This window comes from Peromyscus maniculatus, chromosome 12, assembly GCF_049852395.1.
Source record: "Peromyscus maniculatus bairdii isolate BWxNUB_F1_BW_parent chromosome 12, HU_Pman_BW_mat_3.1, whole genome shotgun sequence".
In the NCBI taxonomy this organism is placed as follows: Eukaryota; Metazoa; Chordata; class Mammalia; order Rodentia; family Cricetidae; genus Peromyscus; species Peromyscus maniculatus.
In genome coordinates this window covers 25,572,552-25,586,427 of record NC_134863.1, presented here as the reverse complement: position 1 = coordinate 25,586,427, position 13,876 = coordinate 25,572,552, and the positions used below count along the sequence as shown (strand labels likewise).

The 13,876-nt window shown below is 44.6% G+C and overlaps 1 protein-coding gene across 36 annotated transcripts in view; it reads left to right on the top strand.

The window, feature by feature from the left end:
• The window catches only part of Kalrn (kalirin RhoGEF kinase), a 605,995-nt gene that overhangs the window by 340,065 nt on the left and 252,054 nt on the right, over positions 1-13,876 (top strand). For 26 of the 36 annotated variants that reach the window (XM_015993393.3, XM_042259217.2, XM_015993395.3 and 23 more), the window contains exons 16-17: positions 5,175-5,294; positions 11,820-12,038. In XM_015993393.3, coding sequence (XP_015848879.1) covers positions 5,175-5,294; positions 11,820-12,038 — 339 coding nt within the window. The remainder of the gene's footprint in view (positions 1-5,174; positions 5,295-11,819; positions 12,039-13,876) is intronic. The other 10 variants (XM_042259218.2, XM_015993398.3, XM_076548756.1 and 7 more) reach the window with 1 other exon arrangement.

Here is a 13,876-nt window from a genome sequence, read left to right as displayed (position 1 = left end):
AGATGGCAGGAATGAACTTTCAAACAAGGCAGAGAGCAGAGCGTTCCTGTTGGACTTGGAAGAAAACCCTCAAGTTCTGGTTTTCTTTTGTTTTATGTATCGCTCCAGCGTCAATGACTATCAGTATGTTGTACTCCCATTCATAATTCTGAGAGGACAGAATTGCTTTCTGCAGGTGCCTCTCAGAGGCATGGCATGGATGACTCACAGGGGAATCGTAGTTCAGATCTACATGAGCTCTCGGGAGGCAGAGGCAGAGGCAGGTGGGTCTCTCTGAATTTAAGGCCAACCTGGTCTACAGCGCGAGATCCAGGGCAGCTGGAGCTACACAGAGAAACCCTGTCTCAAAAACAAAAATCAAGCAAGCAAGCATACATACATTCATCTGACTCTCCGGAACCCCGCGGTGGCCTTTACTAAGGACGGCGTCAGGGGACTGCTGCTTGGTTAAGCCAGCACGCCTCGTTCATCAGGCTTGTTTTCCTTGTCAGGACAGGCTCCTTCCTCAAGGATCCATCTGATCCAGTGTCAGAGGAAGCATTTGTGTCTGATGGAAATTGATAGAGCAGGAAATGCTGATTTCTAAGCTGTTGACACTTGGAAAAAGGAGTTAATTTAGATGTCAGTATTGATCAGTGAAGCTAAGTTCAGATGCAGGCTTGGGAGAAGGAGGGAGAGGAGGGAGGGAGGGAAGAAGACAGAGAGAGAGAGAGAGAGAGAGAGAGAGAGAGAGAGAGAGAGAGAGAGAGAGAGAGAGAGACCTTAATTAAAGTGCCATTAATGAGGCCAAAAATGGGAGGGACAACAGTGTATTATGACATAGCTCTGTTGTTGGAGCTCATGCATTAAAGGTTTAGATTTGACTGTATGTGGCCATCATAATCTTAAGTGTAGTTACCCAAAATTATATTAAGGTGAAGCTTTGAAGAATGAAGAATTCATAAACATTAGATGGAAATTTATCTTAGTTATTCCAAACAAATGAAATTGATGAATGCCACTGGTCTCTTCCTTGGTAATCACATGTATCTGAGATAGGCAGTACACACACCTCTGGAGAAACACAGCCCATCAAGGGAACAGCTGCACTGATCTCAGCGCACCATCCAGGTTCCCAGGCCACCTGCATGCCTCCCAGATTACTCTGCAGACCACACGGACTTCTCTGGTTTCTTCCAGGAAAATGACTGCCTGTGGTAAAGATGACCTCACATCTATCAGATAAATTCAGGATGTTTGGGGAGGTAGATGACTTAATGGCATAAAAGAAAATAATGCATTTCCATATGTACTCCTGCAGAGCACTGTATTTAACATTTGAACTGAGCTAACGTGGATTTGTAAAATACTGGATTGCTTCTTTGAGCCAAATCTAGCCAGAATTTGCTTATGATCAGGGTAGACACTCAAAACAAAGAAAAATAGTACCCTGCCCTTGTACTTCTGTGATGAGTACTGTGTTCAGTTTTGATGACTGAATGTCAGGGTTAGTAGGGAGCTGGGGCAGGGCCAAGTGAGAGGAACAAATGCACATTGTTTCCAAATGGAGATAATGAGGAAGGCATAAGGAATATGGACACAGCCTATAAAACCATAAACGATGAACACACACAACCTCATGAACTTTCAGAACTAAGGAATTCTGAAGGTAGACTTCTAAGGAGCCAAGAAGTTATTTTGAGGTTGGAGTTGCAGAAACAACCGTACCTTAAGAGAGGTCATCTACAGTGACAATTCAGCCAGTTGCCTTGAGGACAACTTTATGGTAGGCATGACCTGGGGAAGAGTCATCTGTAAGCCATTTCTCTAACCTACAAGAGAACCAGTCTGGGCTGCCCAGCTTCAGGGCATCATCAATTGCAGACAGCCATTGTCTCCTCCTGGTTTTAGCTTTATCTGAGCCCCGTTTGACCTGGGGGAATAATAGGCCTGTGTTTTTAGCTCTCTCACTAAGCAAAGAAAGACTAAGCTGATTTTTTGGCCTAGCCCTTCAGTTCCCAAACAATAGTATCCTTCCCAGTCTCTGGTTTCTACGCATTCAGTTTCTTTCTGAAGCCCCGTGGTTGGAGGGACAATCTTTGGGTTTTAAAGAAGTGTGAGTTGCTAGAGCAGGAAAGGACCTTTAAAGATATCTGTCTCCATTAAAGTCTTGGTTGCTTTCTCCTTGCCATGATAAACTACCCTAAGAAAAGAGACTTAGAAGAGAAAGGGTTTCTCCTGGTGTACAGTTGGAGGGAGCTACAGTCGATCATGGTAGGAAGGCATGGCAGCAGGCAGAAAAGGCATCAGCACTCAGGAAGCTTGATGTAAACAAGAAGTGGGTCACTGGTTAACGCCCTGAGGACTACCCTGTAACCCACCTCCTCCCAAACGGTGTGGTGGGAACCATCTTGGAACGAAGTGTTCACACTCATGAGCCTGTAAGACACTTTACATCCAAAATACTAACCCATTAAGTAAATTGTTACTGCAGTTGATTGGTGTGAAATGTTACTATTGTGATTTGGAAAAAAAATGCTTTTGCATTACAGATTTTATTTTTAGCCTAGCCCTTTTGTTCAGTGAAGGAAAGCATACACATTTTACAGGTGAGAACACCGACCTCTGATTAAATGGTGTTTCCAAAGTCACAGTTGGACATTAATAGAGCCAATATTTTCTCATTTTAGTTACATACAGTATTTTTCCTACTACCTGGCACACACTTGGATGCTCAGGGCATAATAGCTAGCAAATTTAACAAAGCAGAAGAACAGAAAGAGCCTCATAACAGAAAGTTACACCAACAGTGATCTGAGCACAAAGAATAATGATAGCAACCTAAGAAACTAATCCGACATCCAAATGGTGCCAACAAAGTTCATTTAAATAACTGAATGGAGTTAAATGACTTTTTCTCCTCCTTGGGAGAATTATAACTGAAGAATCACAGCGCGACCCATCTTTGCTTCAAACTGAAAATCAAAACTAGTACCCACACAATCATTATCATCAAACTTAATGTTCCCTGGTGCTTTGCCTCAGCCCTGTGATGCCAGAAAGAAAGAGAGGGTTATCCAGACACGGATGAGAACACTGGGGTTCAGGGAAGCTGAGTGATCTTCCAAGGAAGGGACAAAGTCAGGCTTTCCGACTTCAGGTGTTATGCTACGTCTGCTCATTACGCCAGCTCTGCTTCCAGAACTGACTCAGCGCTTAGTGCCAGTCTGGATTACAGCCATCGCGTAAACTTCCATGCATTTCTGCATTCCTAAAGTCAGATCTTTAGGACTCTGCAGTCCTAGAATGCCTTTGTAAACAGTATTTGGGAAATACAGGTGAACAAAAATATGTTAGGATTTACTGAAAGAAGTAGATACTCAAATATGTGGCATTACTGGTGGGAATGCCGGTAAATGAGTATCTCCACCCCCCCGTAGCTACAACTGACATGGCTAGAACTAGAGGAACATATTCTAGCAAGACTCAATGAGGACTAGACTAACATTGACTGGCAATGCACGTGCAGAAGGTGTTTTGATGACACCCACGAGTGAGTCTCCAAAGCAAGCAGAAAGCAGTGAAACATGGTAGAGAGACATAGTTCAAAACGTACAATATGAGCTCCGTTTTCCAAAGAGACAAAGAATTTGGCCATGCAGTCTATGAATGCATGGACCCAGATTAACAGGCAGTTTTGAAAGTCATTAGCACCTCTAACCAGCCAGCCACAGTCCACCAGGGACAACAAGGATTTTACACATACATGATGAACAGTTATTTCCTGCAGCTAATTACAGATTGGCATCTCATCCACAATCTGCCAGATTGGCCGTGAGTTGACATCTCAATCCAAATCACCCAGCTCCAGCAGGATTTATCTCTCGTGTTATCTAAGCACAATAAAGTGTTACTCGGTTTCTGCTTGGGAATGAAATTTGCAAGATACCTATGAGAGTTATGGGTCAGGAGATCAGGCTTAGTATTCTGTAGTTGTTCAACACAGGAAAGTGAAGGGAAATACAAAAGCTTAAGATCAAACCTGGAATAGATTGTCGTGTCTTCTCCTTTACAAGGAGTGACATACAGATGGTATTCAGTGATTTGAAATTTCAGAACTTGTTTTCCTCACCAAGCAAGAGTCACAGGCTCCCTAGAAAAGAAGACGCTTGGCAGTGTTCTTGTGACCACACACCAGGTAGGTCTAGAGCCTAGGTCTTCCCTCTGGAGTGATTATTTGTGCTTAGCCTGATAACTGCAACATTTCTATTTCCTTGAACTCTCTAGACTGTGCTGGCTCTTGGTCCCTCTCTCCTGATAGTTTCCACTTCAGGTCGTTCCCCCCCCCCCCCCCAGTACTTATTAGGAAACCTGGAAGTGGTATTCAGGACACTGGGTAATTGACGCTGGTTATAGTACTTTCCCATTTGCAAATGATCTACTCTGTGAATTTTCCTCCTTTTCTCTGGCCTTGCCTGGAGTTGTTTGCTCCCTGGAGCTTGTAAGCTCTTGTTATGTAAGGTGGATGGAGGCAGTAAGGATCTGCCGCTCACACGTGACCTGGGTAATCTCCATGACTCTCAAAACATTACTGTGCCGCAGTTATTACGTGAACCATGTGAGATTCAAATTTGATGAGAAGATTGCTCTAGTCTTTGGGGAGTTCACATTTTTAAGAGGGAGGTAAGATTGTTTCTAACAAGAGGGGTGAGGTGTAGATGAATTCAAGAAGTTGTTATTGGGCCCTTTAAAAACAAAGAGTTGGGGAAGGGGAAGCAATAGGATCAAAATATATGATATGAAATTTTCAATAAATAAATAAAAACAGATAGAAAAAGATACCAACAATTGGAATTTATGTATACCATTCTCTGCTCTAGAAAGAACCAAAGGCATGCATAAAATGCAGCCATATGAAGTGGTGTTAATTAATTTGGTGAGGATATTGGGACAGCAGAATGATAGATACAAGGAGGAAGTGACATGTGGAGCTGAGAATATATCTGGTCCATACAGTACATGCCTTATGACACCAGACACTGGGAAGATTGGGACAATAACTGGGCGAGGTCCTTGCTACATCTTCTCTCTAACAGAGACTCGGAGATAGCCCTCTGAAGTGCCCACAGGGAAAGCGACAGCTTTGGAGGAACTGGGGAGGGCCATTCACCTGTGTGCTTGTCCCAACTGCCTAGGTTCTGGGATGGATCCGCAATGGAGAGTCGATGCTCAACGCCAGCCTGGTCAATGCCAGCTCTTTGTCGGAGGCGGAGCAACTGCAGCGGGAGCACGAACAGTTCCAACTAGCCATCGAGGTAACCCCCAAATCTGGATGCGTTGTCTTCTGCTCCCCCTTTTGCCTCTGGGCCTCGGGTAGAATGGCTGCCTGAGATGCCAGCATCCCCTCAGGTGGTGGAGCTCTGGCTCTTTCTAGTGGCACAGTGCAGGAACTTCCTTCACACTCAGGCAGAGTGCTGGTTTGCCCCCAAGGTATCAGGAGTCCTCTCTTCATACTTCAAATGAGACACTTTTCTGCTCCTGGTGCCTTAAGGCCCTGGTCCAGTGAGATTTTTACCTATTACAAACTATGTACCAGGTGAGAAACACAAAGCTAAAAGGTTAGAGGACTTCCAATGGAAGACATGAGAAATGAGAATAAAGAGATGTGCAAGTCAATAGTAAAGTGGAATATTTTTAAACTCTTGGATTCTAGGTTAGAACCTGGCTTTTGACAGGGAGCACCAGGGTTGCCACAGATGGTACCGTATAGTTTGCATGGTGAGCGTGGCCGTTCAGTAATGCCGGCAGCAGCCATGTTTGAAGAATAAACGGCAACCGGAAATGTACCACCTGGGACTTTTTAAGAGCTGATTTTAAAAGAAAATCCCACTGAGGATAAAGTAATGTTGCCTTGCTTTAAATAATCCCTTCAATTATCTTCCTACTAGGACCCCCTCCTCCCAAAGAGTCTTAGCAGATTGCTTCGCAGTGGTGGCTGAGGAAGAATAGAAATGGGGTGTGGAACTATATTAAAATCAAAAGAAGTTCAGCACCAGAGGGGAAAGAGGCCAAGAATTAAAAAATCTCAGATCCTTGCTACATGTGGTTCAGTGTAGAACTTTGCCTGCTTCTGAGTGTGTGGGAACTACAGCGGGGCTGTTTCCTTTTAAGATGACCACCCGCAAAGCTTTTCACATAATGGTGGCTGAAAAATAATGGATCTTAATTATCTCTGCTCATAAATATCTTTTAATGTGGCAATGCAACTGATGGCTAGCCTGTTATAAACTAATATTAATTGAATTCAACCATTTAATTTTCCAGAAGCCATTCTACATGTATATAAACATGGTGTTAAGATGAATGTTGTGTTTCCATAAGATATGTCATATCTTCTTAGGGATGGTTGTTAGTCCGGGGTTTGTGATTGAAAAGCAAACAGTACGGTACACATAAGAGTATAAGCAAGTCATTTGCTACAGAAGAGTTACCCAGAAGCAAGCACTTTTATATCTGTTACAGTTGACTGGCATTCCCAAATCAATGGTGGTGGAGCTCCTCAGGAGAGATCTAGATTGGGGTTATAATCAGGTACTTAGTGGTCAAGTGTCTACAGCAGTGGTTTTCAAACTGTGGGTTGAGATTCCTTTGGGGGTCAAAAGACCCTTTCACAGAGGTTGAATGTCAGATATTTACATTGCAGTTTATAACAGTAGCAAAATTACAGTTGTGAAGTAGCAACAAAATAATTGTATGGCTGGGGGTCACCACAACACGAGGAACTATATTAAAGGGTCACAGTGTTAGGAAGGTTGAGAACCACTGCTCTATAAACTTAGGCAGCAGACTAGGAGCATGGCATGAAGCTGTGGGGGATTTCGACAGAGATAACTCTTAGTCGTCTTCCTCCTTGAATATAAATATTTGGATTGAGTGATTACATTTCCAGTCTCTTAATCAAATATCTGACAAGTCAGGCCAAGTACAGCACACCAATGTAGCTCAGTGAACTTTGAGAAGAAGTGGGAAATGTTGCCACAGTGTATTAAAATACTAAGCTCCATGTGGCTCCAAGTTTAGTCTGAGCTCTGCATCAAGAGAAAAATATGACAGAGAGGATATAAGCAATGTTTTTTGAGACAAGTTCTCACTATGTAGGCCAGACTGACCTTGAACTCACTATGTAGCCCAAGCAGGACTCAAACTCATGGCTGTCCTAATGTTCAGCCTCCCAAGTGATGGAACTACAGATATGTACCCCTACACCTGGCCAGATGCAAGCCATTTTAAAGGGAGGATAAGCAGCCTAGTGTGGCTTTCTCCATGCGCCAGTGTTACTGCAGGTCTTTGTGCTGATTGCTGGGGGTGGGGCAGGAGTATAATCTACCTTCTTAGAACCCAAGAAAGAAAGCTCAAGCGTTTCACAAGGAAAATAAAATAGTTATTGGTGAGATGGTGATGCAATTTGATGTATAAACTGAGACATTTTTAAGGGCGAGGGGGATGCCAAGTGTAGTGGCCACTCCTATAATCCCAGTGCTCCTGGAGGCAGAGGCAGGAGGATTGCAGAGCCAGCCTGGGCTACATAGAAAGACCCTATCTCAAACAAAACAAAAGGAAAAGTGAAAGAGGGGGCTATTGATATTAAGCTAGAAAAGCACTCATACACTGGAATGGTCCTGGCCAAGCCAGGATAATGCTAAGCCTAGCTTTGGTGGCTTCCCTTGAAAGGTCAGAATTTGTACCTTATACAGCCTTCTTTTCGGGGGAAATGTCCCCAGAACATTCTGAATAGAGAGCCAAACAGTGTCTCAAAGCAGTGTAGTTTATTAGTAAACTGGATTCTTATTTGTTAATGCCCTGGGTGCACCAATGAGTCTTCAAGAACTGTGGCCTTCATAGAAAGAAGCTCAATTTTAAAATCCATTTTTATTTGAAATCCTCCTGTGCATTTAAGCATAAATATTGTACCAGAAAAGTGGTTAAAACTGGATAATAAATTCAATTGATTTGGTTCAATTTTCTTGCACTTATGCCTACTAAATATTAATGTCCTTGATAATCCACGTCTTAAAACTGTAACACTCAATAGGATTAGATGATAAGGAGTCAAAGTAAATGCAAAATAATGGCTTAACCTTAGCAAAGCAAAGATTACGCCACCCGGATAAGAATTTATCATTCAGGAAATTAAAGAGGAAGGCGGACTCAGAACTGTAACAGAATAATGAGTTTCAGAGTAAGGGGCAGAGTTTATTACATGACACAAATTATAGAAAAGTCTAGATTACTCCAAACTCTCTGAGGAAAAAACATTAAAACAAGTTTATGGCGACAGTTATGTGCTAGTTTTACACGTTATGGGCAGAAGAGATAATTGTCGTAATCACTGACATTCATCTGGAGAACCTTCCTCCAAATGAGAAATGCTGTAGATTTCATTCTAATCCTAGAGGAAAAGTGATGTGCTGTAAAAGAATCTAAGTTTGGGAATAGTCAGCCTCGAGTCTGGTTTTCTCGCTTGTTTTGGTGTAGGTTTTGAGGCAAGTCCTTCAGGCTGCACATCTTAGTCTCTGAGATGGAAATAAAATCCACCTCATAGAAGGGCTGCGTGAACCAGAAAAGTCAAAACATAGCCACAGGGGCCAGCATAGAGCACACCCACCCTGGGAGAAGGGACAGCCATTTGACTGACACACACACACACACACACACACACACCCTGGGAGAAGGAACAGCCATTTGACTGATACACACACACACACACACACACACACACACACACACCCTGGGAGAAGGGACAGCCATTTGACTGACACACACACACCCTGGGAGAAGGGACAGCCATTTGACTGATACACACACACACACACACACACACACACACACACACACACACGACAGTTTTACCTTCTGAGTAACTGGAGCCCTCCAAGAGTTAGCTAAGTGACCAAGGAGGTCAGAGAAAGGGGTGTCCCCTGAGTTTCCAGCCATCTGAAAAGGCTCATTGAAGGAAGGCAGATTTGAGGGAGTTTCAGAACACAGGTAGTCTTACCGGGGCTTGGGGACATTTACCAAGGACAGGAAGAAGGAAGGCCAGGCAGGAAGGTTTGTGGCTTGCTTTAGGAGGGTTAGGGCGGGGGAGCTACTTGGTATTGTAAAGCAGTTACAGACCATGTCATGGAGGGCTGTTAGAACAGCCAGTTTGGACCTAGTTTTGAAGCAATGAGGGACCCACTGAAGACTTTAGAACTGAAACACAGGGGTGGTACTGACAGAATGAAGGCTTTAGGGATGAAAAGAAAACGTCACTACAATACAAGCACTTCATATTCCATCAAATTAAATGAAACTGCTGGAAATGTCCACCATGAACTGGGGATGTGGTTCAGCAGTGGAATGTGTGCTTGGCATGTTCAGGACCCCAAGATAAATCCTAACATCACACATGAAAAGGAAAAGGAAAATGAAATGTGAGGAATGACTCTATGGATTTAGAACTGGAAGGGAAGACAATTGGCCACCTCTCCTCCATAAAAGTGCATATATAAAGTTGTAAGGGCTGGGCTGGGTTGGAGGAGCAGGAAGCAGCAGTCAGGGATGAGGTCAAGATTGTAATTCTAGGTGGCAAGGAAAATGAGTAGGAGGAAGCCATCAACATAAGTGGCCAGTGACTTTGGGGAAGTGTCTTAAAGAGATAGGTTTGGCTTCTATAGAGGGTTTGGTATCTACCCTGCATCAGATAGTGACACCTCCTCGGAAGGGCGAGAGGTGGGCTCCCTCGCAAGAGAAGACAATTCCAGAGGAGGATCCCACAGTAAGAAGAGGCTTGCTGGGAATCTCCTTCAGGGAGGGAACTAACTGAAGCCAAGGAGGTGAACAGTCAGCCAGGGATGGCCTTGGCACCTCTACGTTTAGGAAACAAAACAGTATCAATAAAACAAAGACAATCGGGACTTGTAGGGGTGCCCTGCCCTCTGCTTTCTCCAGCTTCGTTCAGCAGCGAGGAGCCCAGCACTGACTCAGTCATCAGGCCTGTGGCTATCAGGAGGAAACAAGGCACAGGGCCTGGGATGCTGGCGGAGATGCCGGAGTGGAGGTGCTGCAGGCTGAGGGGGAAGCTTTTATAGACTGGGCGGTGTAAGGAGGGATGTGCAGGAGGTAGTCTGATGCGAGGGAAAGGCAGGTGTGGTGAGGACCAGGGAGAGGGCTAGGTAAAAAACAAGGGAGGTTGCCCGGCGGTGGTGCACGCCTTTAATCCCAGCACTCGGGAGGCAGAGCCAGGCAGATCTCTGTGAGTTCGAGGCCAGCCTGGGCTACAGAGAGAGAGAGATCTAGGACAGGCACCAAAACTACACAGAGAAACCCTGTCTAGAAAAAACAAAAACAAACAAACAATATGAGGGAGGTTACCCTTAGATCCAAAGAGAGCTGAATAAACTGGCTGTTAAGAATAGTCTCAATCCTCCTGTCCAAGCCGAGTAGAAAGGAATTCTGGAGTACCCTTGTGTTTCCAGCCACCCTGTGTACCACGAACTGACCACATAATGGTCACAGCTGAGGTTGCAATGACTTTGCCAAGTCAGCAGCACTCTCATGGTCTCTCAGGATTGTCCTAGTCAGGGTGACTACTGCTGTGATGAAACACCATGACCGAGGCAATCTGGGGAGGAAGGAAAAGGCTTACACTTCCTGTCACTGCCCATCATCTAAGGCAGTCAGGACAGGGACTCAAATAGGGCAGGAACCTGGAGGCAGGAGCTGATGCAGAGGCCATGGAATGGAGCTGCTTACTGACTTGCTCAGCCTGCTTTCTTATAGAACCCAGGACCACCAGCGCAGGGATGGTATCACCCACCATGGGCTGGGGCCTCACACATCAATCACTAGTTAATAAAATGCCCTACAGGCTTGCCTGCAGCCCAATCTTATGGAGGCAGTTCCTCAACTGAGGTTCCCTCCTCTCAGATGACTCCATCTTGTGTCAGGTTGACATAAAAACTAGTCAGCACAGGAACCATCACCTCTGTGTTTTGTCTTACAAAGCTTGAACCTCTTTTTTTTTGTGTGTTTTTTTTTCCTGCCACCTAGTCCTCCAGCTAGGTCCTCCATCCTCTTACAGTTCAGGTACAGAACACAGTTAGCCAGAATCAGAAACAATAAAGTAAGATGCCTATCTCCTGAAAGCCCTTGTAGATAACAAAAGGATCTTGCTTTGAGCTCATTCTTGACTTGTGCTGGGCTTCTTTGGAGGAGTAACTATGGGTAGGGGTCGGGGGTGAGGGGTCGGGGGTGAGAGGTCATTCTTCAGGTCTAGTGCCCTGCCTGCCAAGTTTACCCATTCTACCAGAATCCTTTTCAATTGATTATTAATATCTAAGACTGTGCGTTGCCAGCTGAGATTTGTGTGACATGTGTTGGGGCCGGGGGGTGCTTTCTTAATGTGTAAAATGCTGCATCAGTAATCATTGAAAGTTCAGCGATGAACAATTTTATGATTAGATTTGAAAAGGAGATTAAACGAATGAGCAAGGTTTCTGCATAACTTCTGTTTCTCTACTGTGTGGACTGAAATGTCCTTAAAATCTAGGGTAATGGGAGTAGGGAGTTGGGAATGGGGTCAGGAGTTGGGGTCCTGAGAGACGAACGGAAATGTATGACTTCCTTTTTTAAAACTGTGCTTTAAGAGATAATAATGTGTTGATCGTCATGACAAGTGGATCCAGTCATTTAAAGCTCTTTAACCTCTCTGCATCTTCCCAATCACACCTCACTCCACCCCCTCCCATATCACACCTGGGCTGCTCCCACGGACCTCTCTCTCCTCCCCTGGCGCCCAGTCCCTCTTTCACGCCACTTCCTTGCAGAAGACGCACCAGAGCGCCCTGCAGGTACAGCAGAAAGCCGAGGCCCTGCTCCAGGCCGGCCACTACGATGCCGACGCCATCCGGGAGTGTGCCGAGAAGGTGGCCCTCCACTGGCAACAGCTCATGCTCAAGATGGAAGACCGGCTGAAACTAGTCAACGCCTCTGTGGCCTTTTACAAGACCTCTGAGCAGGTGAGGGGGGCGTCTGTGAGACATGGGCTAAAGATGGAAGAGGTTGTTTCCTAACTCACACTGTGGTACAGCATCAAAAAGCCAGACCTGCCAGCACTGACCTTTGGGAATAAACCAACAGCTTGTGGAAACACTACCCTTGGCTTTCTTATCTTCCTCTTTTCCTTTACAGCAAGGAACCATGTGATTTTTTTTTTTCATAAATTTCTCAAACTCATCAGAGCAATAGGGAGGTGTTGAAGTAGAAATTGGGTGTGCTGAATGCTAGATTTGAGCAGTGTATCAGTCAGCCATTGTTGTGATAATGCTGTGTGACAAGCTGTCCCCATACTTGGTGATCTATGTTGGCATTTGTTTTCTGCTTAAATATCTAAGATCCAGCTGATCTCTCTGAACTTGGTGTATCTAGACTCCAGACTGCACCTTGCATCTAGCTTGTTTATGTGTCTTTATCCTCTTCCAACTATATAAAACACATTCATAGTCAAAAGCAACTATATAAAACACATTCATAGTCAAAAGAACCCAGACTCTAACCATACAAGACCACATCGGGTCTTTGGTTCTGTCCTGTTGTAGAACAGGTCTCAAGTGTCTTCATCTTAACATTTCTGCATGTTGTTATCTATTTTATCTCAAGAATTGAGCTCGCCTGCCTGCCCTGTCTTGTGTTAAAAGAAAGAACAGAGGTGGGGCCAGACAAGCCAGCTTGAGCTCGGGGACAGGCTCCTTGTGACATGGCGAGCATGTGTGGCCATGAGGAGCGGGTTTCTGCATGAGATGTCCTTCAGCTGAGTTCCTAACTCAGTGAACATCCTGTCCAAAAACCACCTCCTTGGGCGAGGCCATAGCTCAGTTAGCAGAGTGCTTGGCTAGCAAGCCCTTGGTTAGAATTTCAAGGTCACCCTTGGCTACATAGTGAAGTTCAAGGGCTGGATGAGACCCTGTCTCAAAAACAAACATACTCTTTCCCAAGAGGAGTGGCTTTTTCAGAGCAGGCCAAGATGGCGTCAAGTGTCCTTCCCGGCTTCTGTCCAACAAGTAACCAGCGCTGTGGATAGAAAGTGTAGGAATTCAGGTTTCTGTTTTCCGTTGGCTTGTTTGTTTTTGCCGTGCCTGGGATGGCATCTGCCTTCTTCTGCATGTTAGGCAAGTGTCTGCTGAGTTCTTGTTTTCTGTACCCTCCCTGCGATACCAGGCTGCCACGAGACTCCCACGGTAACACTCAACCTGACTCCCTCCAAACTCTCTTCGAATGCTCTATTCTCTTCTGAGGTCATTCATACGGTCACTCAGCAGGGCCTCTCTGAAGTCTTCTAACTAAAACAAAAAAAGTTTTTGAGGTTAACTCAAATGTATTCTTCCTCAGGAAGAACTGTGATTTTATAATAGATGTCCTAAAGATGTCACTGCCTTATGGTAGGGCTTGGAACATCTGTCCCCAGGGGAGTAGAAAGATGACTTTTGTTTATGGCCCATAAATCACACGAGAGGCAGCTTTACCCTTGACTACTGCTCGAGGCTCCTGACTGACAGACAAGTACAGATGCTGAGGCAAGCCGTCAGGTCTCTTCTCCAAGCCTGGTCTACATAATTCATAATTATCATGAGGTAATATAACAATACAGCTATACAATATAATATATGCACACATACATATGTATATATGGGTTTGAGATACATATGACATATGTGTATATATGTATGTGGTATATCATATGTGAATATATATATATGTATATATGATATATCATTTTGAAGTCCCCTAAATATCCAACCTGTTTCTTCGTTTCTTGCTCTTCATCATATTCCTGAGTGAAATCATCAACCCCTCTAGC